The sequence below is a fragment of the Sitophilus oryzae genome, unplaced genomic scaffold, assembly GCF_002938485.1.
Source record: "Sitophilus oryzae breed Bouriz unplaced genomic scaffold, Soryzae_2.0 scaffold_1067_pilon_pilon, whole genome shotgun sequence".
In the NCBI taxonomy this organism is placed as follows: Eukaryota; Metazoa; Arthropoda; class Insecta; order Coleoptera; family Curculionidae; genus Sitophilus; species Sitophilus oryzae.
Genome location: NW_022145690.1, coordinates 3,306,203 through 3,331,181, shown reverse-complemented (window position 1 = coordinate 3,331,181; position 24,979 = coordinate 3,306,203). Strand labels below are relative to the sequence as shown.

The following is a 24,979-nucleotide window of genomic DNA, read 5'->3' as shown; positions in this document are numbered from 1 at the left end:
GACTTGGGTTTACATTCAATTTGGGAAAAAAGTCACGTACAATATAATTTTAGTCAACCGTGTAGTTTTACACTAAAATTACAATTTTATTATAGGAAAATTAAGTTAATCATCGCAAGAGCACCACAATTCAAAAAGGGAAATGAAAGTTTGTAATGTTTTTTTTATTGTGGGATATCAGTTTTATAATTACAAACTAAATAATTTCAATTTTCTAAAATTCATAGTTTAGAAAATTATTTAACCACACTGCATTAATACATTTTTAAAATATTCTTTTTTGCGTGCTGTTTTTTATAGTAACGATTTCTTTACTTATTGTCCAACAATTTTAAAAACAAATATATTTAAAAATTCCCATGTGTTGCGTACCTTCTAGTAAGGCATACCTATATAAAAAAATATTCAGGAGTTTGATGAGTCTTCTAAAAGTTTACGAATTTTCCAAAAAGAATAGGAATAACAAAAACAGTCCTGTTTCTAAGAATACTCCATTTCTTCAACTTCGGCTTCTTCGGGCACTGCGGTATACATTCTCCTTAATTTTTCATAATGTTTTTGATCCTGCAAAAATATTACATTTTCATTAATTACTGGATCCACATATTAATAAGATTACACATGAACTACAGTTTAAACGATAAATTTATTCATAATACAGAAAACTTAAGAATGTTGTTTCTTTACCACAGTGTGTCCAGCAATCGGATATACCCTGTTGGTCATCGAAACTATGTGGTCTGGATTTTAATGCGTGTGACAGAGAATAATATAAATGACCAGTTGACAGACAGAGAGACAAAATAAAAAGCGGCATACAGTATTGCCGGTTTTTTACGTTTGTAAGAAAATGTGTGTAGAAAAATACAAGCTATTTTAAAAATTTTCAGGTATACTAGTAGAAGTTATACATTCTTAGTATGTCATCCACTAGGAGTTGGAGGAGTGGAATTTAGTAATTCCAATTCCAATTCCTTTTGAGGGTGGTCCAAGCTCTTGAGCGAGAAAGATAGGAAAAAACTAAAAACGAAATCGGAAAAATTCGGTTTTCGTAAATATCTTCGGAAATGTATTTTTTGTTTCGATGTCGTTGCTTGTGTTTCGTGTTTTTAAAAATTAAGTGGAGGAAAACTCGAGGGAAAATTAAGTGTTGACCCAGACCATAGTTTACAGTTAATATTCGATGCACAGAGACCGCCAGAGACACAGTTTGCCAGAGACACAGTTTGCCAGAGACTAAGGCCAGAAAGTTGTATTAGCCACAAATAAAGAAGTATACCATCTCGTATATGGTACCAAAAACTGCAGTATCTGTAAAATAACATCACACGATAGGTAAATAATACATTTTAGTACTGCAGAAAAAAATTAAGATTAAAGTTAATTAACCAAGATTAGATTTTTTCAGTTTTATAGTTTTTTTTCACAATATTTTGAAGTAATCACTTGTCACTCAAAATTTAAATATATTAATTATGCGTTCCAATTGTACCAACTTATTTCTTTGTAAAATAAAATAAACTACTTTGAAATTAAAATGACAGACACATCTATCACTGTCAAGTATTTTGTCGTTGGACAGATAATATTATAGATTCGGGACAACACCGGTATCAGGTCTAAAGAGAGACCAAATTAAAGGGGTGGAGAAAATAGAGACAGATCCTCCAGCCTCCACCTCAGCCGGAGACATGCTCCTCGACTGTAAAAGACATGATGAAGGGCCAAACCCCAACCGTGGAAAGGTGTATACTGTATACAGAGGCTGACTGGAAATACCCTGTCCTCCCTACAACAGAAAAATCCCTATGTATGATGAGTCTATAGACTGTATGTTGAGTTATAACTCAAGAAAGTGGTTTAAGGTCGCGGTGATTAACCCCCCTCTCACTTAATCTACATGGTGTAACATTTCTCTACTTCTCATTCATATTTGTATCTCTACTTGTTTATGAGTATTATTATCCCTGTAGTGTGCGTTCTGATATGGAAGCCGTCGAAGAAAGGAAGCAACTCATGACAACAGCAAAATCTGAACCCAAAAGTTATCATATACGGTAAAATTCACATTCACAGGATGAATAAATATATATGTATTCACACTGAATACATATATTAATACATATATTATACTAAATGAGTCACTGAGAAACATGCGCTGGAACAATAAACGTATTTTTTTTTAACGGGAATATTACCAAAAGGGTTCCTAAACACAAATCTACAGGGTCCGACAATAGTGCGTCGGGCATCTGTAGCTACTAGAATAAAAAAACTTGGGAATCTTGTTTAAGTGCATATCTATAGTTAAAACTGTATTTCAGGTAAATATGTTATCATCTACTTGATGGCTCAAAAAAGTATGAGCGGATTAGGATGATTTTTTTAAACGGCCTGCATATTGCATTTTTAGCTTCCTTTCAGATCACTTATACATAATTTTAAGATATGAGTAAATATATTTTGATAGTCTCAGAGATATTAATAAATACATAAAAAATGTATTTTTAGCCTTTCTTAAAAACTAACAATAACTTAAAATTACAAATACAACCTTTCCTGAAATCAAAACTATATTAGATATTTACTTTATATGGTCTATATTTACTTTGCTATACATATTGTAATCCTAAATAATACAGGGTGTTCGCAATTCTACGTCAAACTTTCGAAAAAGAAAATATTTTTTTCTATTTATTAGATATTTACTTATGGTCTATACCAGGTCTATACTTACTTTGCTATACATATTGTAATCCTAAATAATACAGGGTGTTCACAATTCTACGTCAAACTTTCGAAAATCTAAAATAATTTTTTCTTCGTTTTTTTTTAATTTGAACACCCTGTATATACTTTTTTTTATTAGACGGGGAGTTAAAAAAGAACGTTTTTTGTAATTAGAATATTTCAAATTTTTTAACGGTTTCTAAGATACTCGCTCTTTCGCAGATTCGCTCTTTCAGCGGTAAAATACGAGAGAAAAATCATTGGGTGGCCGTGATAAAAAATTACTGTGGAAAATGTCATATGAATACAAAATCGCCAATTTCCAAGTTATTTATTCTAGAAGCTACAAATACCCGACGCATTATGACCCTGTATTTTGACATTATAGTTACCAAATAGAGTTGTCTAAACTGTAGTTATGTTGTGTGGTAGATAAATAATTCTCCGAAATTTAACTTAACCTACCTTTTCAGGCACTGAAGGCCTTATTTTTTCGGCTGCTCTGATGAAGTGCCTGCTGGACACTTTTAAGTTCGCTTCCCCGCCTAGCATGAACTCCTTCAGTGCTAGGACAGACGCTTCTCTTACCAGAGCGGCTAAATCTGCTCCAGTATAACCCTTGGTCTGTTCCGACGTGCCTATACTCACGATATCAACGTCTTCATCTAACTTTGGTTGCGTACCATTCTGAAAACAAGTGGTTAAAGTGATACAAATAGTATAGTGTATACTTGTGTCTAAACAAGTGAAAGTATAAAGTAAGGCTAATTTTTAAATACAATATTATGAGTCATCAAAGTTTTTACTTTGACTGCCTTCAATTTATAAGATATTTAATTCAATAAGTTTCACCAAATATATTTAAAGAATATATGGATAATATCCCATTTAGACAATGAGTGGAACGTGAAGCCAAACATATGAAATGGGAATATCAATCTTGCATAAGTCTATCCTTTTCGTTCAACGCGATTTTTTATGCGCACGCCCCAAATAAAACGATCTGATTCGTCTACTTCATCGCTGAACGCTGTCACCGGCTGTGACCTGACCGCCGCACTGTTTTAAACTCTAATATATAATTTTTTTTTCGTAATGGCATTACTTCAACCTGTTATTTTAGATATTCTTGAAATATAGATATATCTATCCGTTTATTGTTTTTGTTTAAATATTCCAGAGATTAAATTTAAATCTATAAGTAAAGGCGCGAACAGTAAGACGCTAACTTCATTTACATAGTAGATAGAAACTCTGAAAACTACTTGTATTAGTTAGTATGAAAATAAATGAACTAATCGTAAAGCACTTTTCACGAGTAGTTCAAAGCCGTTGAACCAAAAGGACCGACTTATGCAGATTTTGTATAGCTCCATCTCAAAAATTTGGCTTTAATTTCTGTGCCTGACTAGCCATATAGTCTTTGAATATATGGTAATCGCAAAATAATTTCCGATGCACGTGATCAACTTTGAGTGACAAGCGATGGCGACAGCGCTGCCAGATTGTGATGAATTTATGAGATGAATCTTAATTTAAAAGTAACAAACAATATATTTATTATATCATTTTTTAAAGATTTTTACATTTTATTTTTAGTTTTATAACTAATATTTCAGTAATTAATTGATTTATTTGTTTTATAACTTATTTTACTTATTAGATATTGGCAAACACTAGTCCATTATGAAGATTATTCTAAGCGGTTATTTATTTATTTATTGATGTACATCTTACAACGCCATAAGTGGTAACACAGACTAACCTAAACAGATGCGACAAACAATGCAAATGTGAAAATTACATTTTGGCGAATGCGCCAGGCAAATTTTTCCGTTAGATTTGTCATATAGGCGAATTTTACAGCGGACCAGCAAAGTAACCTCCATTCGTTTACTAAGAAGCCACGCCTCCTTCGTGTAGAAAATAGAGAGGGAATTTTGTAGTTCGGAATCAAATAGAGATGATTTTAATTTCATTAGTTTTTTTCAATTTTTGATACATTCACAATCTATACCTACTAATATATAAAATTCTTAAGTGACTGACTCACTGATTAATCACGATCCTGCTCAAACCACTCAACGTAAGAAGCTCAATTTTGGCATACAGGTTGATTCTGTGGGTGTAGAGGTTCGAAAAGAAGAAATTTTCGAAATTCCAGTTCAAGGGGGTGAAACCATCCCTCAAATATTACAATATTTTTTATTTAAAAAACGGTCAAGTTTCCGAAAAAACGCTTAAACACGTATATGTTATTGTTTGTTTTTTTACATAATTTAAGATTTTTAAAAATGTATACAGGATGTTTCGAAAAATCTGGTCATTGATTAATCACGATCCTGCTTAAAGCGCTTGACGTAAAAAGCTGATTTTTGGAAAACGGATTGACTTTTAGGGTGTAGAGGTTCGATAAGAAGGGATTTTTCGAAACTCGAATTTAAGGGGGTGAAACCACCCCTCAAATATTAGAATATTTTTTATTTAAAAACCGATGAGTTTTTCGGAAAAGCTCTTAAAAAACGTATATTTTATTTTGTTGTTTTACATATTTTAAGATTTTTTAAAAATTTATACAGGGTGTTTCCATAAAATATGACCATTGAGTAATCACGATTCTGCTTAAACTGCTTGACGTTTAAAGCTGATGATTTTGGCAAACGGATTAACTGTGGGTGTAGAGATTCCATAAGGAGGGGTTTCTCGATTCCAAGAGGGTGAAAATGCCCCTCAAATATTACAATATTTGTTATTTAAAAAAACGGTTAGTCTTTCGGGAAAACAGCTTGGACACGCATATTTATTTTGTTTTTTTACATATTTTGAATTTTTTTAAAAAATCATACTGGGTGTTCCAAAAAGTTGGGTAATTGATTAACTACGATTCTGCTTAACTGCTTGACGTAAAAAAAATTATTTTTGACAAACAGATTTTTCGAAAGTCAAATTCCAACGAGATGAAACTACCCGTCAAATATTACCAAGTTATATAATAATATCGCCATATTGTTTTTTCTCAGGCTCAGGACATAAATGTGAGAACATTTTATCCAGTTTGTATGTTAATGGAAATTTTTGAAAATTCCTCATCTCGGGGATGATATAGGGGTGAAAGTTGGTATGAAAATTTATTACTACCTGGCATAGAAGTATAATATTTTTACAAAGTTTATGTAGTTAATAAGTCGATTATTTGATCGAACTGTATGTCTATTCGCTTTTTTCGTATTAGAAAATCTAGGTATTTTCGGAAAAAAACACCCACAGTTTTTGATATAATTTAGTCCTAGAAAATCTAAAAAATGTATCTTCTTCAGTTTTTAGTGTTTTCTCATCCATTGAATGCACATTTTTTTAAAAGCATTTTAAATAAAATCAAAACAAGAAACTTAAACTGAATAGCTGAATTAACTAAAACAATACTAAGAACACCGTGAACTAACTAAATGTAAACCAACAAAACCCAACAGAAAATTAAAATCGGAAACAGCTAATAATAATGATGTATGTAATATCCATGTGAAACAACTGAAGAAACTGACTTAAAAATCCTCTGAAAACCTTCAATATTCCCATCTTAGATTCCCATATCCTTTTTCTAGGACACTGTTGCCAATTCTACTTACCAATTTGTATAAACTATATCGGTATCACGGCACATGCAAACAATATGCCGTGTCTGTATCATAAAAGTACCTATTTGCTATATAAAAGATCAGCTGCTAAATTTTAAATCAATTTAAAATATCAAATAAAATTATAGTAGTGCATAAAACTATTAACAAGCAGGATATAAAAATAATTAAAGATAATTTAAGCTGGCTAATAGTAGATAGACTTTAGATTAATATTTGAAATTAACAGCTGGAAGTACAGCTAAATACAAACGGCAAGCTGACAACAAAGATCCTATTCTTTAAGAATTGTATATTTCTGATATTTTATATAATTTTTAATTTTAAAGAAATCGTCATTTTCTTTATACATATGTATTGATCTTAACCGATTGTTAAAATTTGTAAATTTCTCATACTTTACAAATAAATATTAGCTGATATTTCCTAACATCATGTAATAGTTATTTATTATTATCCAGGAGAAAGCGCTAATACAAGTACATATAACATTTAATTCTCACATAAAAAAAGTTCAAGCTGGCAATCTCGCTTTGACTTTATAATCGTGCGGCGGCTGCGACGGCAAGACGAGACGGCGCGGTGTATCAAAGGCAAGGTTAAATGCGAGAAGAACGAAAGAAATGGAAGCTTAGAGAAGGGAAAGATTTTACATTTTATTTTTAGTTTTATAACTAATATTTTAGTAATTAATTGATTTATTTGTTTTATAACTTATTTTACTTATTAGATATTGGCAAACACTAGTCCATTATGAAGATTATTCTAAGCGGTTATTTATTTATGTATTGATGTACATCTTACAACGCCATAAGTGGTAATATCAAGTAAGAGGGTGCTATTAATGCGAAAACTCATAATCACAGAATTTAATAAAAACTAACGTAGAAATAACTTTGAAAGTGGTGTAATGTGCTTATCAATCAAACTTACTTCTCTGACTGCAATCAAGGGTAGTAAAGGACCTCTATTGTCACGTTCTCATTTAAAATAGTTTATCATGGAAGCTACCAGCTCTTTGCTTCGACTGTTTAAACGCTTCGGCATATTTTCAACACACAATTTCAAGAAATGCAATACAAAAAATCGAAAATTTAGTTCTTCAAAGAACTGTTTGTGCTTAAAAGTACAATTTTTAAAAAAGACTATGAAAATAGGCAAAAAAAACGAGAATTACTCGCAAAGATCCAACAACAAGATATTATACAAATTAATGACAGATATTAGGATAATTGTCAAATAATAAAGGACAGTCTTGCTGAAAACGGCGCAATGTGACCAATATAGCGATAATAAAATTCGGTTTAAACAAATTTTTGCAGCTTTAATCTAAATAAAATATCTGTTACAATCATTTGCTCTATTAAGTCAAATAAAAAGCTACTCGGTATCATAAATTATACAACAAATTTAAACATTTTTGCCAAAATTTAATTTAGTCAGGTTTATAGACTTTAGTGTCAATGTCGATAGGATTGATGACGTGCATCGAAAAATGTTTTGCGATTACAATATTTGAGTTTCACCTACATAAACTAATATTATTGGTTTAAAAAGAGTTTTGTTACCTTTGTGATTGCTCGCAGTATGTCCACTCTGTCTTCGCGCGAAGGGAGCCCAACATAAAGGATTTTATCCAACCGCCCTGGACGAAGTACAGCAGGATCGACAATGTCCGGCCTATTGCTCGCGGCCAATAAAAATACGCCTTTGCGCCCTTCTATACCGTCCATTTCGGTTAACATTTGATTGACCACGCGCATCGTAGCGCCACCCTAAAGTTTCCAATAAAAGATCGTTATGTTTAATATAAATTTGTAGGTTTAATTTACAGGGTGGTCCGAACTGTATTCCGGAAATTTCGGCAGCATATTCTGCAGATAAAAATAAGTAAAAAAGTTATCAAAAAAATTATGTCCTAAAATGGCTTATTTTCGGAGATATAGGGTGTAGAAGTTTCATTTCAGTAGGAGTCATATTGACATCAAAATCAAATTTCTCATGTCAAAAAACTCCCAGACACCAATTTTCATTTAAATATTGACGTTACTTCAGAAATTATTCAAATCGAAAAAATCGAAATAAAATTGAAACTTCTACAACCTGTATCTCCGAAACTAAGTATTTTAGGACATAATTTATAGGAACTTTTTTACTTATTTTTATCTGCAGAATATGCTGCTGAAGTTTCCGGAAAACAGTTCGGACCAACCTGTTTATTAATTTAGAAACTAATACCACACGAGTTCAAACAAAATTGCTAAATACATAAATTTATTAGAAACAAAATAAAAACGTTACCTCTCTGGAGTCTGACCTTTTGGGGCAGAGAGCATCCAATTCGTCGAAGAAAATGACGCATGGTGCGGAGTTTCTTGCTCGTTCAAAGCACACCCTCACTGCCTTTTCACTTTCACCTACATACTAGATTGGAAAAAAAAATAGATAAAATTTAATACTCTAAATCTAACATTAACAAACAACTAAAAAAATGTAAATTTAAAAAATATATTAAAAATATATACAGGCATTAATTGAAATTTTTTTAGTGCGAACAAACACGAGAGGCGCTTTATTATTTACTTTCATTTCTTAACATGACAGACGAAGTTCTAAAGGGGGATGTTTTGTGATTTATATTTAAATCGTTCTTTTCAGAACCGTCACTCAACTAATTATCTATCAGCATAGAAACATTATATCTTACCATATTAAGCAGTTCAGGTCCCTTGACGGAAATAAAATTGATACCGGCCTCGTTGGCTATCGCTTTAGCTAACAGAGTTTTACCACATCCTGGAGGACCGCAGAGAAGAACACCCGTTGGCACGTGTAAACCTAGTTCTTCAAATCGGTCAGAATATCTGACTGGAGCCTATTTAAAAAAAATAACAAAATGACACTCATGTATTTCTAGCAAAGATTTAAAAATAAATTAAAAGGATAACGTCAGGATCCTTAATTCAAAATGGCAAAAATCACTTAGTGAATAGCAAAATAAAACACTAGTTGACCATAATACACCAAAACACTTTATTTTTGCTCTGGGCGCACGTTTCGCTAACCATGTTAGCATCATCAGCAGAACCAGGCGGGCTAGACGATCCTCTGAGAGTAGGTCTTAGCGGAGCAGAAGCACGGAGATACCTCCGACTGCTCCACGAAGGACTTGCTCCAGAGGAAGCAAAAGAGAAAACACTTCTCCGAAAAGGGAAGAGGAAAGAAATCAAGAAACAACCTGACTCATCTCCATCAAAGGGCAAGAGAGGGAGCGAGAACCACTCGCCTCTTCTCCGGCAGGGAGAGAAAAAAGCCAGGATGGAAAGCCGTTCAACACCGGGAGGCAAGCAGGGACGTATCACCAGCTTTGCCGCTATTGCTGAACAAGTGAAAATGGCGGTGCTGCCAAAGGATTTTCCAGAGGTTGCTCTGACCACCGACCAGCAAACGTCTCTAGAAGAGGCTATACTGGATGAAGTAGTGGCGATCAGATCGCAACACAACGACCTACAAAATGTGGGTCAGCTGCGTTTTGCGGGGATACACTTTCGGGTATGCATGATCCTCAGATTGTGTATCTCAAGAATCGGCGAATTGGTTGGTGCAAATCGCATCTAAGCTTAAAAATTGGCAAGGGCCGGAACTGGTTGCAGTGAAGGGAGAAAACATCCCTAAAGGGGCGACCATAAAGGTCTTTCTGCAGAGGAGCAAGGGGAAAGACACCACCTACCTGCTGAGCCTTATCCAAGGTCAGAACTTCGAGTCATCAACTCGAAGGAGGAGGGTCATGGTCAGGTCCTCACAATAGGAATCGACCTCAAATCCAAGGAGGCAATAGAGAAAGGGGGGCATATCCTCTATTATAGATACGGGACAACACTGGTATCAAGTCTAAGGAGAGACCAAGTTAAAGAGGTGGAGAAAATGGAGACAGATCCTCCAGCCTCCACCTCACGGGTTCCTCAGCCGAAAGTCAAGCTCCTCGACTGTGAAGGGCGGCACGGAGGCCAAACTCCAACCGTGGAAAGGTGTGTACCCTCGGAGGAAGAACTGTTGTCAGAGGAGGATGGGGAATACCCTGTCCCCTCTACAACAGGGGTATGATGGGTTATAGATTGTGTGATGACTCAAGTAAGGAGGGCACAATAGATCTTTAAGGTCGCAGTGATTAACCCCCCTCTTATTCATTCTACATTCTACATCATCAGCAGATGATTAAAACTTATTTTGACACTCGAGTTTTAATCATCTGCTGATGAGTGTCAAACTCGAGTCGCACGTCCAGTGCAAAAATAAAGTATTTTGGTGTATTGTGGTACATTAGTGTTTTATCTTGCTGTTGAAACACCAAAAGTTCCAACCATCAACTATAATCAGTTAGTAAATATATGATGATACATATAAAAATAAAGGACAACTGTAACTAATGTCTTATACTCTTCTGTCAAACAGACTATACTTACTAAAATTGCCATTTGCAATTCCTCTCTGATGTCTTTGAGAGATCCTATATCATCCCACGTAGTATCCGGTACTGTAGCGAAACCTTCCCTCTTTGCTGATGGTTGCACTGTCTTCAAAGCCTAAAAATGAAACATTTATAATAAAATAAAGTTTCAAAAAAGAAAATAAATATAATTAATAAATCTCTAAATAAGAGAGCTCTTAATTATCAAATGTTTAAGTTTATCAGAAAAATTAATTTTGAAAGTATTATTATAATTCAATTATGTTCTAATACCTTTCCAAAATCTTCCATGGTTATACAAAGATTTCTGAGCTGATCATCGCTGATAGGTATTCTGTCATGTAACCAGAGTTTAAGCTCTTCCAAATCAGTTAATGGCTTGACCTCATCAACTGGCATTGGTTCTTGTGGAGGTAGAGATTCTGTAGGGATGAAATATAACGAGTATTTATTCATTTATCCGTGAAATATGTTTTTTGAGATAATACATTCATTTCATTTTATTGACTTAAGTATTAGTGCATCAGAAAATGAATTTTAATTTAAAAACAGTTCAGTAAATCAAAGTATTGAATAGTATAACCGAGAATATAACCCAGGTGACATCATTTATATGTATAGTGTGTCCAACGAGTCAGGAAATATTTCGACAGAAGACATCCAAAAAATGACAGAAAACATAATTTGCCTGTGAATTAAAATGAAAAATGACAGATACAATAGTCACTGCCAGGGATTCACTCGGACAGACATATTATTTTAATTTCTAACTGGTGGCTATTAAAATTAAAGTATGTTTTAGTAATATGCCCCGTCACGCTAGTAAATAATTTAAATCCACTTCATAACATAAAATCATAAGTTTGCAAGGCTACTTAATGACACAAAATTGAATGTCAACGTTCCAAATATGTCTCTTTTCATTAAACTAAGAATTCAATTATTACTTATATTACATTATCTATTACACAACTAAAAAAGAGAAATTTACCTTCTTCAACTATAATTTCCGGTTCTACCTCTGAAGGTGGAGGTGCGCCGTTAAGGTTCGTTTCTATCGAAGCGCCCACTGAAGCAGCAGCTGGTGGTTCGGATTTTGATTGAGACTAAAAAAAGGTTAGGTTAACCAGTCAGGTTAAACAGTCTATATATAAATATATAAAATAATATAATTTACCTCTTCGTTATCGTCTAAAACTACTACGGCGTCGGTAGAGGTATCGGCTTCTTTGTCTTTAGTGTTTTCAGCTGCTTTAGGACTATCCACTACTATTTCTTGTTGGTCGGCTTCCTTTGCAGCTTCCTTTAACATATAATTTGTATTTACAAAATTAGAAAAGGACTTATTATATAGCTATAGAGGACAGTCAATAGTTAAGTGACCTATTTAGTAGAGTGTAATTTTTAACTTTAGAGATAACTTTCGAAAGTACCATATACAGTATGTCCCCGGATTGTCTTTACAAGAGGATAAACGACTTTTTGTGCCTCGCCACAAAAAGTATAACTTTTACTCCTAATAAAACAATATACTATTAATCGAAAAAGCGTATTTTAATACTATTTATACATTTTTATATTTTACTTTAAATATTTCATAAAGGCTAGAAACAGAAATAGTGTAAAAATTAAGTGACAAAAATGTTAGTTTACGCCTACTGTAATGTAACATCATTTTTATTTAATCACACAGTACATTGTACAATAGATCGTTATTATGTTCATATACAGGGTGAGTTTCCTACGATGTTCTCTATGGGTATCTCGGAAACTACTGGAGATAGAGAGTCGGTTAAATGGGGAAAGAATTGCAGTTTTGTGGGATCATAAATATGCGCCTTTCAGATTTTTGAAATATTTCATGGCTTACTAGATATTTAAAAAAAAACAAATTTTGGCTGTTTTAAAAATTGTCCCTAATTCCATTATAATCTATTTTAGACAAAAAGTTTTCAGATAATTATTATAATATCAGATAATTATTATAATTAATTTCAGTTAAAAAGATCCCTAATGAGTTTGGGTTCTCCGATTTTTCCGAAGTGATCCGAAGTCTGTCATTTTTGACATATGACACAAACATATGTTTTTTTTAAATGTAAACCATAGTTGGCGATGACTTCATAAAAAACGCCATTTTTTAAGCTTTTCGGCGATATAAGCTATATGTTTTTTTTTCGAAAAATTACTGAGTTATAGCCAATTCTTATCTTTCTTGGCTAATTCCACTTAGCTGGCATGGTAATCTTATTCTGTTATGATAAACTTATAAAAAGACAGAATATATTATTAAATGGTTCTTTCCAATTTACATTACACAAACTGAAACTTACAAAAATAATATCACTATCACTACAGACACTTTAAGTTATTTTGGAAAATGTTGAAAAATCCGCCATTGTTTTGAGTACATAAATGCATGTTTTTAAAACTGAATCACTATATAGCTATTCTCACAGAACGACCGGTCGACTTGATTAAACTTCTCCCGTGCCGCCTCTTCGAGTGCCTCTCTTAATTCATAAGTTCTTTTGTAAACCTTGTACATAAATAAACGCATACAAAAATCTAAAATTGATAAGTCAGGTGATCGAGGAGGCCCATGCAACTGGTCCAGTAATTGGTCCGGTAAACTGGTCCAGTAATAATAATACATCTTCCTATTCCTGTTCCTATCAAAAAAATAGAACCTACCTCTTCTCGTTTTTTCTTTTCTGCCTCCTCTGCCTTCTTCTGTTTGGCTAATTCCTTTGCCTTTTGTTGTTCTTCCGTTGCCTTCTGCAAAGCTACCACTTGCTCTATTCTACGACGCTCCTTAATATCATTAAATACTCTATAAACAAAAAAAGTTATTCTATCAGTAGTTCCAGGGATATTCTAATAAGCCGCTAAAAGGAATAACAATGCAAGTTGTTTTATATCTTAATTTAGAAGAAGATTGTCGTAGTCATTCATATATTTTTTCCTGGACAGTCTGTATATTGTCTATGTCTATATCTATATTCAAAATGACTAAATTATACTGCGTAAATATACCACTTGTCTAATAAGAGTTTTTGAATTTTGAAATGCTTATATTAAAACAACTTCATGTTCAGTGAAATTCTAAATTTATTTTTTTTTGGCTTAAAAGCGTCTTTAATTATGTCTTTACATCAATATATATATAATAAATATTTACTTTACAACAAAAAAATCCGAAATGGTTACAAATTACAATCATATCTATACAGTATCGCGTTAGTAGCCATGGCACTAACAATTATACACACAACGTATATAGTCTATAAAATGAATAACTTTGAATTTTGACCGTTATTTTTTACCAACATGGCAAATATAAAATCCCTCTGTCAAAAAAGTGACTGATATTCTTTAAATTGAGTGCCTGAACGAATCAGATAGGTAACTCTTTTTACTTTCGTGAAATAGAAAAGGAAAATAATAAAACAAGTGACATCGCGGTGATTAACCCCTCTCCTAAACATTACTGGCTTAACAATTCTAGTAACATAACAACTACAACAATTCTCGTAAAATAAAACACTAAATCACCACAATACACCAAAACACTTTTAGTCACCTTAAAATCACCAGCATCAGCAGATGATTAAGACTCAAAAATTGAGCGACAGTCTTAATCATCTGCTGATCATGCTAACATGGTTAGCGAAACGCGAGTTCAGTGTAAAAGTAAAAGTGTTTTGGTGTATTGTGGTGATTTAGTGTTTTATTTTGCTGTGTAACACCAAAGGTTCCAACACCCAACTGTAATAAATTCTAGTAGCCGTGGCAACACTACGACGTGCATTCGTTAAATATTTTGATAAAGAGCACGACATCTTTTATTGAGTTTCCTATGTTATATTTGTAGTGTATTTATGCACTATTAGCCTAATGTATGGTAATCCAAACAATTCCCTAATTTGGACACACGGATTTAGAGCTCGAACACACTGACGACCAGGTCGCACCGGCCAGGCCGCTGCTACCTCTAAAACCATTAAATCAAATGATACAGCGCACACTAACTTCCTGGCCGTCGACGTCGGCTGGTCGTTGCGACCAGTAGACTGCACTAAAATATTATTTTCTGCAGCTTGTTGCAGGTTTTCTTCCAAATTAATAATTTTTCAGATAAAATCCCTCAAATTCAACGCACAATATTTTATTTTCTATAAGAAATAGTGTTTTAGTGTAGTTTTTACACACGTGCAGAAAATCCAAAGAAATAGTATACAGACTGGACCAAAGGTAAACTTAAATCTAGTCCCTTTTTTATCAAGCGTCGATTCTAGTAAAAATTCAAAACATTTTTATATGACATACTCTATTTATGGTTGGTATGATACCTGTTTACCTTCGAGTTTCGATGTTAAAAAATAAAAAAATCATATTTTAAAGTTTTTCTACACCCACTTGTTTTTTATTAAATGTTCGGCTTATTTGTTCTACTTGTTGTAAAAATCGTTAGATCTGACAACTCTGTTGAAACTGGTCGTTCATCTGGCCGCAGCTATGTACGCAATACATCCGCACAGCCGACTGACGGCCAGGTCGTTGCGACCTGGTCGTCCGTGAGTTCGAGCTTTTAATTGTCCAAATTAAAGAAGTTGTACTGTATATAAATAAGTTGCACAAACCTATTAACTGCTACCATTGATGCCTCTCTCGTTAAAGAGAGTAAATCCGCGCCCACATAGCCTGGTGTAAATTTGGCGATTTTTTGATAATCAAAGTCGTCGGACAGTGTCAAATATGTGGTGAGTACCTAATAAAGATATATAAACATTATTATAATTCGCTATTTTTCAATGGTACCCTCGCTATTTTTTTTTACTTTATTTTGACAGAGAATTATATTTTGAATAAAATGATATGTTATGACATATGTCAACTTTTGACAGTTTCAGATAAAAAAAAGTATTTTAAGTTTCAACTTAAGGTGTCAATCAATCCTGATTTATGTCCTATATTAACATACCCAATATCGTTTTTTATCTGAACAAAGAAAAAAGTTATAGGGATTGAACACTTTTGAAATACTCCCGGTATAATACTTATGCTGTCTTTTATTCCCAAAAATACCAATTTGTAATATGAAACTTTAAACTTGAAAAAGTGGGTACTTATATTATGGCATATTAAAGAAAATATTTCTAACCTTTAGAATCTGTTCTCTAGCCTTCTCATTGGGAATTCCTAAACATATTTCCCTGTCAAATCGTCCGGCTCTGCGCAAAGCTGGATCAATGGAATCGGGTCTATTAGTGGCGCCTATTACCAACACCCTATCTCCATTTTCATTTACACTCAGATCTATATAATAAAATAACAAAGTTTTTTTAGAGAAAATTTTTACTAAAACCTTACAAATTATACCATCTAAACAGCTCAGTAACTGAGCTACAATCCTTCTTTCCATTTCTTTCTGCGCATTTTGTCTGTTAGGCGTGATGGCATCAATTTCATCGATAAACAAAATACAAGGAGCTGAACTGCAGGCTCTTTCAAACAGTTCCCGAATTCTTTCTTCGCTCTCACCGGAGACACCTGCAACTAGTTCAGGAGCGGCCACTTTAATCAACTGTACCCCTAACTCCTGAAAATAGGTACCAGAAAAAACTAGAGTATGATCGAAAAAAAGAAACGCTTGGAAATGGACATCGAGATAAATTTTCGCCGAATAAATTTGAACTCTGAGCGCCGTGTTTTTTCAATCGTATAGTGTATACAGATAGAGGGTGATTCTTTAACTCGAAATGAACTCAGTAAGTCAAGAAATTCTTCGGTAATATGTTCGGACACGTCTTTGAAGAAAAAGATTAAGGAAGGAGCATATCAAAAAACATAGATCGAGCGCGATGGAGACAAAAAATGGCCGACTTAAATTCCGGTTTATCAGTGCCGTTCTAATTTTATTCAAAACGTGTAATATGATGTAGGATAGACTAGAATAATTTGTTGTTTTATTTTACGTTGTCAATAAATGTTGGTAGTTACTAAAATTGTTATAAAAATATATAATTCTAATAAAAATAAATAAGTTATAATAATTATTTATTTAACAGATACATCCGATACGCTACTAAAGCAGGTAAGTCAAATTGATGTATATCTAAATTTTTTGACATCTAATTTATGACAAGTAATAAATAAAAGCAAGAATGCAAGAAAAAATATATATATAATTAATAATAGAAAAACTATATAAATTAATAAATATAGTTAATTTTAAGTGAATTTTATAAATGGTCGGTTTACTGCACGTATTTATATTATATAGACACTTGCTAGTGAAAAGTTATTCCATTATTTACCTCGATTTTTGACCGAGATCTACCACACGCTACACAACCATTTTACAGTCTTTTTCGATAAATCGCAATAGTGTCACTGTTAAGTTCTGACACAAAAAAATCCTTCTAAATTTACTACCTCTAAACAACTACCAGTTATAGAATTAATAATAAATAACATAAAATAAGCTCAGTAAAGACTAATAAATCCAGAAAATTTCAAATCAAATTCAAATGTGTCAAATGAATCCGTCAAACAGAACTGTCAAGGATCCCCTAGTAATACATAGATGACATTATAAGGGTTGTGCCACTTGAAAATTTCAAATGAAATTTTCATGTCGGCAACTTTTCCAATGTGAAATTTTCACTATTTTAAAAAAGTGAAATTTCATTGAAATATCAAGTGAAAGTATCAATTCGAATTTTTCAGCATAGAGGTAAAATTTTCAGGAATGTATCGTGAAATTTCAACTCACAGGTGAAATTTCAAGTGTAATTTTCATAAACCTCGCGAACTCCTTTATCGTGTTCGTATGTTACCGTATCGACGTAGGTATCGATCGTTGATTTGCTCGATTTGGTTGCGCGTCTGTAGAAGACCGGCACTTGATCTTGACAAATGAAAACCGCAGTAGATAGATAGAGGTTATGATTTTCGTTGAAAATGTTGATGTATCATTAGATTTGTTATTTTTGTGCATTTTTTGTGTTTCAGATTTCATAAAGTCTATTCTGAGGCCTGTTTACCTGTGACCTGTGTTCTGTGTTGATTGCAATTTTTAAAGAAATAATACCAAAAAGGTTAAGTGCATATTTTGTAATGAAATTCATTACAAATGCAACTCGTTTAGAAAAACATGTAAAAAATTGTATAAAAACGCCGAGATCCATTAAATTACAACTAAAAGGGACTACCTCGGGAACAGCTAAAAATAATGACGTGTTTCACCATACACCCATTATATTCACCACCTCATTTATATGATTTTTTTTCAAAATTTCATAATTTTCATGAAATTTCAGTGAAATTTCCAAGGTGAAATATTTAATTGTCAATATTTCAGGAAATTTATGAAATTTTCCCTAAAAATTTGAAATTTTGAAATTTCCAAAATTTCAATCTTTCAGTGAAAATTTCATTATGAAATTCCAACATAAGGTGAAAAATGAAATTTACCCATCCCTAGGCATTATACTCATATACCTCATACCCTATACTACGGGACACGTTAAGTATTTTAAATTGCGCATTATACATGTTTCAAATTGGAGATATGACATAAATGGTTTTTCATATGTATTTCTTGGTTAAAACTGAGTTATGTTCATAGAGTATGTACAGGGTGTCCCACTAAGAATAGCTCTCGGCTATATCTCGGAAAGTATTAGCCGAAGGGCCTGCGGAAAAAAATATTCATAACTAAAGAGGCCATGAGAAATTGCTGGAAATTATTTTCAAGTTTGTAGAATAGCCGCTAGAGGACGCAACTGCTATAAAAATAAGAAAATGGAGTTTTTACACCATTTTGCCTAGATAAGGGGTACTATAAATAATAGCTTCATAATCTTCAGTAAATTCTGAATATTTTTTCTTAAAACCATTTTCCCCTATCTGCCAAAATAAAGTGGTGGGGGAAGGTTAGATCTGTTTTTATTTAAATATTAATAACTACGGACTGGATGGATGGAATTTAAGAAGCGGGGGCACGTTTAAAAGAGCGTTTCTTATTGTATCTTATACCATATAAACAATAATGATATGCTTTTGAACGTAGACGTTAGGGGGCGCTGTCTTACAATTTAACAAACATTGCGTGTTATTTCAAAAAAATCAAATGCGATGGTATATGTAATTTTAGCTGATAGTAAAGAGTAATAAAAGCTTAAAAAATCAGTGAAAACTGCATTTTGATATCTTTTTTCAAACCAAAGTTATTTGCAAAATTATAATAGAAACGAAAAAATAAGCCCATAATTACCTTATTTCTCTAACACGATATCACTAGCCCTCTTGACTATGATCATTCTAATAAAAAATAAGATAAAAAAGATTATTTTATTCAAAAATTCGATAATATACCAGAATACCATAATAATGTAAACGCCACGAATGTTTGGGAGTGATTCATCGCTTGATGAAGATAGAATCGACACGCGCGCTATCATTTTTACATTAAAAACGTAAATTTTTACCGTAGACGTATGTTTTTAAAGGCCCGGCCTAATCATCTCCATGCGCTCCTCCTACTTATTCTAAAATGTTAGCGTGATTAACAAAGACGATACTATATCGCGTTTCTTTGATTGATTCGTTTTTGTGCGTCAGTCCATTGGTGTGCTTGCAGTGCGACCAATGGGGCATTCCATTTTATATTTATAACCAAATATTTGTTTTGACAAGACTTTGACAGTTAAAACAACAACAGATTATATATTGATTGTTATATGACTTGAAACACCACGGCACTGGAATTAAGTTTTATGTGACCTTGAACAGATTAGTTCACATGGTAGCGACCGATGAATCACCCCCAAACATTCGTGGCGTTTACTATACTAGGTGTGTTAATATCTAATAACTAAGATATCAATGACGGTGAACAAGAAACGACGCCTCAGTGAATTCATGGTAGGGTTTGGAAAAAAGTTGCTTTTAAATGGATAGTTTAAACATCAAAACATTATTATATCAACATTTTGATAGTCCCAGCAGAGTTTTTTTATCTTTTGATTGCTTTTCTAAAAATGCCTTTCTTCAAAAAAAACGCCGCTAAGACTATCAAAATGTTGATCTAATAACAATTTGACGTTTATACCATTACGTCAAAAGCAACTTTTTTCCAAAGCCTACCATAACTTCACTGAGGCGCTGTTATTAACATCTTAATTATTAGATATTAATACGTCTGGTATTATTGTATTCTGGTATATCGTCGATTTTAAATAATTTAATCGTTTCTATCTTATTTTATTAGAATGGGCATAATCAAGAGGGCTACTGATACCGTTTTATAGAAATATGGTAATTAAGGGCTTATATTTTCCTATTTAATATAATTTTGCTAATATCTTCGGTTTGAAAGAATATATCAAGATGCGGTTTTCACTGGCTTTTAAGCTTTCATTACTTTACTATCAACTAAAATTAAATATACCATCCCATTTAATTTTTTTGAAAAAACGCACAATGTTTGTTAAATTGTAAGACAGCGCGCCCTATCGTCTACGTTGAACAGCTTATTATTATAATTTTTATGGCATAATATAGAGTAAGGAACGCTCTTTTAAACGAGCCCTAGTTTGTTGAATTCTGATCATCCAGTTCGCAGTTATTAACATTTAAATAAAAACAGATCTTTTACTTATAACTTTATTTTGGCTGATAGGGGAAAATGGTTTTAACAAAAAATATTCAAAATTTACTGAAGATTATGAAGCTGTTATTTATAGTACCCGTTATCTAAGCAAAATTGTGTAAAAACTTCTTTTTCTAGGAGTTGCGCCCTCTAGCGGCCGTTTTACAAACTTGAAAATAATTTCCAGCAATTTCTCATAGCCTCTTTTGCTATAAATATTTTTTTCCGCATGCCTTACGGCTAATACTTTCCGAGATACAGCCGAGAGCTATTCTTAGTGGGACACCCTGTAGTTACGAGAATTAATCCTAACCTTTACCCTATGAAATTAATGTACCCTATGCAATTAACGTTTAGAACTTAAGAAAATGCCGTTCATAATTCTACTTGTTTTAAGAATATTCTAGTAATATGTTTGAGTTAACCAATTAGAATATATCAAATGTCAAATACATAAACACAAAAATTGAACAATATCAAAGAGTAGATAAGACAAGAGACGACAGTTCGCGCGGTACCTTTCATGTTTGAGTGGTGGGGAGAGTGACTTCGTCTCGCTTGTCCCTTTAAATTTTCGTAATTTTTTCGCGGGAAATTTGAAATAGACTATTATTAAAACTTGCTTGTATACCTTATAAATAGTTAGGTACTGTATGGGTAAAGAAATAAATAGAAACGAAAAAAAGTGAGTTTTCTAAATATTATATAAAATAAATTATAATTAGAAACATATTTGTCGGGGAATAAAGATAATAAAAGCAATATTTTGTATATCGTTGGTAAACAAGATAAAGTGACCAAGTCGATTTGTAAGAAATGTTTTATTTACGTGTATTTTTTTTTACATATGGACTTGAACAAGTGTAAAATCACAATGTGGAGGTTATGTACAAAAAAACAGAGTTGCTCAATTTTTTTTTAAATATATTACAAGCTTCTAACCATGTCTTCGATCTATGGATTACATTTAGTTTAATAACATAATTATATAGTATATTTCTATAAAAATACTTTTCAGGATCCTTTGGAAAAGAGTGAAATATTATGTTTGTCGAAGAATAAGACCTACTTTTGTAGTCTTTATAAGCACACACATTGCCACCATCTCGTTTTTTCCTGCTACTCGTGTCCTGTTCAGTATTCATATTTAACAATATTTACAAATTAGTACGCAACAAAAACGATACTAAAATTAAACCTTAAAAACTCTCAAAACGATAATATATCGAAAAACTCTGAAAACACACTTTAAAAAGGCAAAAATTCAAGAAAACGACTAATCAGATTTGTTTATGTTTAAGCCTGATTAGCTCAGCTGATTAGCGTCCTAAAATCATAGGTTAGATTAGATAAAATACGCCGTTGTCAGATTTTGAAATTTTATCTGTTTATCTTTGAAATCGATCAACTTATAAGTCATTCTGTTTCTTTGATATTATCAGTACATTGCGAAAAAAGAACCTAAATCAACCTAAACTAAAAATTTACATTTCCGTATTAACATACGTTACTTATATCCTTCTTATATTATTAATTTATTTTCAGAAAATCTTGTTTATTTTTCAAAGAAATATACTTGGCAACAGAGACAAAATGGGACTTGATGGGACCTTTAAATTTTAATATATCTGCGTCTCTCTCGCGAAATTCGACTTCTTTGTTCACTGTCGTCTCTTGTCTTATCTACTCTTTGACAATATAGTCTAAATGACTGGTTAAATTTTATTTTTATTTTGCATAGATCATATAGTTTTATTTTTAGCATTTTCTATCTTGTGCATATTTGCATGAAAATTCTAGTATAAAATATTATTAACATACCCCTGCAATTGCATTGGCCAACAGAGTTTTACCACAACCTGGAGGACCATGGAGTAGAAATCCTCTTGGTGGTGAAATACCAATTTTTCTATACAACTCTGGATGTCTATTAAAAACAAACCATGTTTTAGTCTGAACAAGATTAAATGTAATTAACTTTACCTGATATGTAACAACAATTTGCAAACATCTTCTAGTACCTTGTCCATGCCGCCAATATTTTTAAAAGTGAAAGCAGGTTCTACCATATTTTCTCCTCGAATTTTTTTCTTTTTTGACATAGTAGATATGTCTTTAATGGGTGATATAGTCGCTTCGAGTTTACGTTTCTTTGGACGCTCCTGGGGCTCTGTTTCAGTCCGACGCTTATCATATAACTACAAATAATATAATACGTATACCGGGTGTTTCAAAAAACATGTCCTCTCTCGGAGAGCTTTCTCACGTAAAAATAAACCATTCAAATGAAATTTTTAGAGTAAATATGTTTTAGAGTAAACATGTTACTATAAGTGCGACATATTTTAAGAAGTGTCGACATATTCACCAGGAACGTGCATATTCTTCCAAAAAAAAAACATGTGCGCTACTGACTTTTTAGGGTTTCGTATCCAAAGGGTAAAAACGGGAACCCTATTACTAAAACTTCGCTGTCCGTCCGTCAGTCCGTCTGTCACAAAGGTCTATCTTATGAACCGTTATAGCTAGACAGTTGAAATTTTTACAGATAATGTATCTATGTTGCCGCTATAAGAACAAATACTAAAAGCAGAATTAAATAAATGTTTATAAATAAAAAAGTACTTTCACTAAACATTATTTTCTAAGTATGAATTTTACATAGAATCTTTCAAGTCCTTGGTGGCCGCGTGGTTTAAAGCGTTAGGACTTTACGCTGCTATGACGTTGGAGCCGTAGTAAGGCAGGTTCGAATCCTAGTCAAGGCTACTTTTTTGAATCGCTTTTTTTTATTTTTACGTATTTTTACATATTTATTTTTACTTTTTACATATTTATTACTGATTAATACAACTTTTAGTAATGTGTTTTTTAATTTATTTTTAAATTACTTGTACGCGCATTCAAAATTTCAGCTAAATCGGAAAAAAGTTTATATAATATAGTGTCTAATGTTGTATAGATAATGAATGGTATGGAACCCTTCGTGCGCGAGTCCGACTCGCACTTGACCAATTTTTTTTTAAATTATTTATACGCGCATTCAAAATTTCAGCTAAATCGGAAAAAAAGTTTATAATAATATAGTGTCTAATGTTGTATAGATAATGAATGGTACGGAACCCTTCGTGCGCGAGTCCGACTCGCACTTGACAAATTTTTTCTGAATGTCAGTGTTATAAACTAAAAAAAAAGTTAATAATAAAGTAGATAAAATAATTTATTAGTTGTATTTTTATTGTGATTATTATAATTGCATTTATCTCATCAAAGAGATCAAAATCGACAAAATATCGAGAGACAACTTTCAATCGGCATCAAAGCGTCTACACAATGTTTGCAAAGAGAAAAAAAGCAAGTGACGCACATTTTGCTTAAAATATTCCAGTGGTAAGCCATATGGACATCCCTGGTGAACATGTCAACACTTTTTTAGCATTAAAGTATGTCACACTTATAGTAACTGTTACCCGTAAAATTTTTTATTCAAATCGCTAAAAGCATTTGAAAAAAAATTATAATAAAAAAAAACAACCCCCCATAGTTACGAAACAAAGCAGAGTTGCACCTACATATGTTAACATAAAAAATAAATCACATATTTTTACGTGAGGGATCTCCGCACGAGAGATGACACGTACACTGTAGAAAAAAAATATAACACTGCATTAAATTACTAACAGTCTGATTGGAAAGAAATCCTGGAACTATAACTGTCCTATTAGGTTGTGCAGAAGTAGAGGCCCCATTTGTTTTGCTGCCGTAATTGTTGTAAGCTGCTTCTTCTTCAGAATCTTCGCTACTAATATCGATTAGTTCATTTTCATCAAGTTTTGGTTTAACAGCAGCAGGACGTTGGTACATCTCTGCCAGTTGATTATTCATAGAGTCATTAGCCTAAACAAAACTTATTATAAACCCCAATTACCCTTAACGCATATAAAAACCATAAACCATAGGCAACAACTAGTGTTGTAATATGCTCAAGATTATTTTTGAAGTATGTTACCTGAGGATGAACGACAATAATCAAGATTAAAGGTAGTGTTGAAAATCTATCAGTTACTTTTTAGAAAGAAATACTGAATTTTCTCATTTTTTTCCCATTCTCCTCAAAAAAAATGAAAATTTGGAAAACATTTAGAACAAATAGATAAAAATAAATGAGAACAAATACAATTCAAACACATTACCCTTCTTTGAGGGCATATTTAAATTGCAGAGCAATTATCAACACTACATACTTCAATTTGCAAATTAAAATGATAAAACTGTAGCTAAATCTATACATGGTCCGGCAATAGTGCTTCGGGTATCTGTAGCTTCTAGAACAACAAAAATTGAGAATTTTGTTTAAGTGCAAACCTAAAGTATGCATTAGGATATAGGTATTTCAGGAAAATATTTTAACTTCAAAAAAGTATAAGTGTATCTCTGAAATTATCAAAAGATATTTACTCATATCTTAGAATTATGTAAAGTGATCTA

The 24,979-nt window shown here is 32.5% G+C and overlaps 1 protein-coding gene across 1 annotated transcript; it reads right to left on the bottom strand.

Annotated features, from left to right (window-relative positions):
• Window positions 1–367: 367 nt before the first annotated feature.
• On the bottom strand, window positions 368–24,388 carry LOC115880021 (nuclear valosin-containing protein-like; the record flags this gene model as incomplete). The annotated part of the gene is given in 16 exon segments (XM_030897133.1): window positions 368–564; window positions 3,196–3,417; window positions 7,934–8,140; window positions 8,667–8,789; window positions 9,073–9,240; window positions 10,829–10,948; window positions 11,107–11,255; window positions 11,825–11,939; window positions 12,011–12,136; window positions 13,528–13,666; window positions 15,477–15,604; window positions 15,998–16,152; window positions 16,216–16,435; window positions 22,313–22,418; window positions 22,475–22,689; window positions 24,173–24,388. Coding segments are annotated over 16 exon segments (2,493 nt in total), but the record flags the coding sequence as incomplete, so codon positions are not given.
• Between the last annotated feature and the right edge of the window lie 591 nt (window positions 24,389–24,979).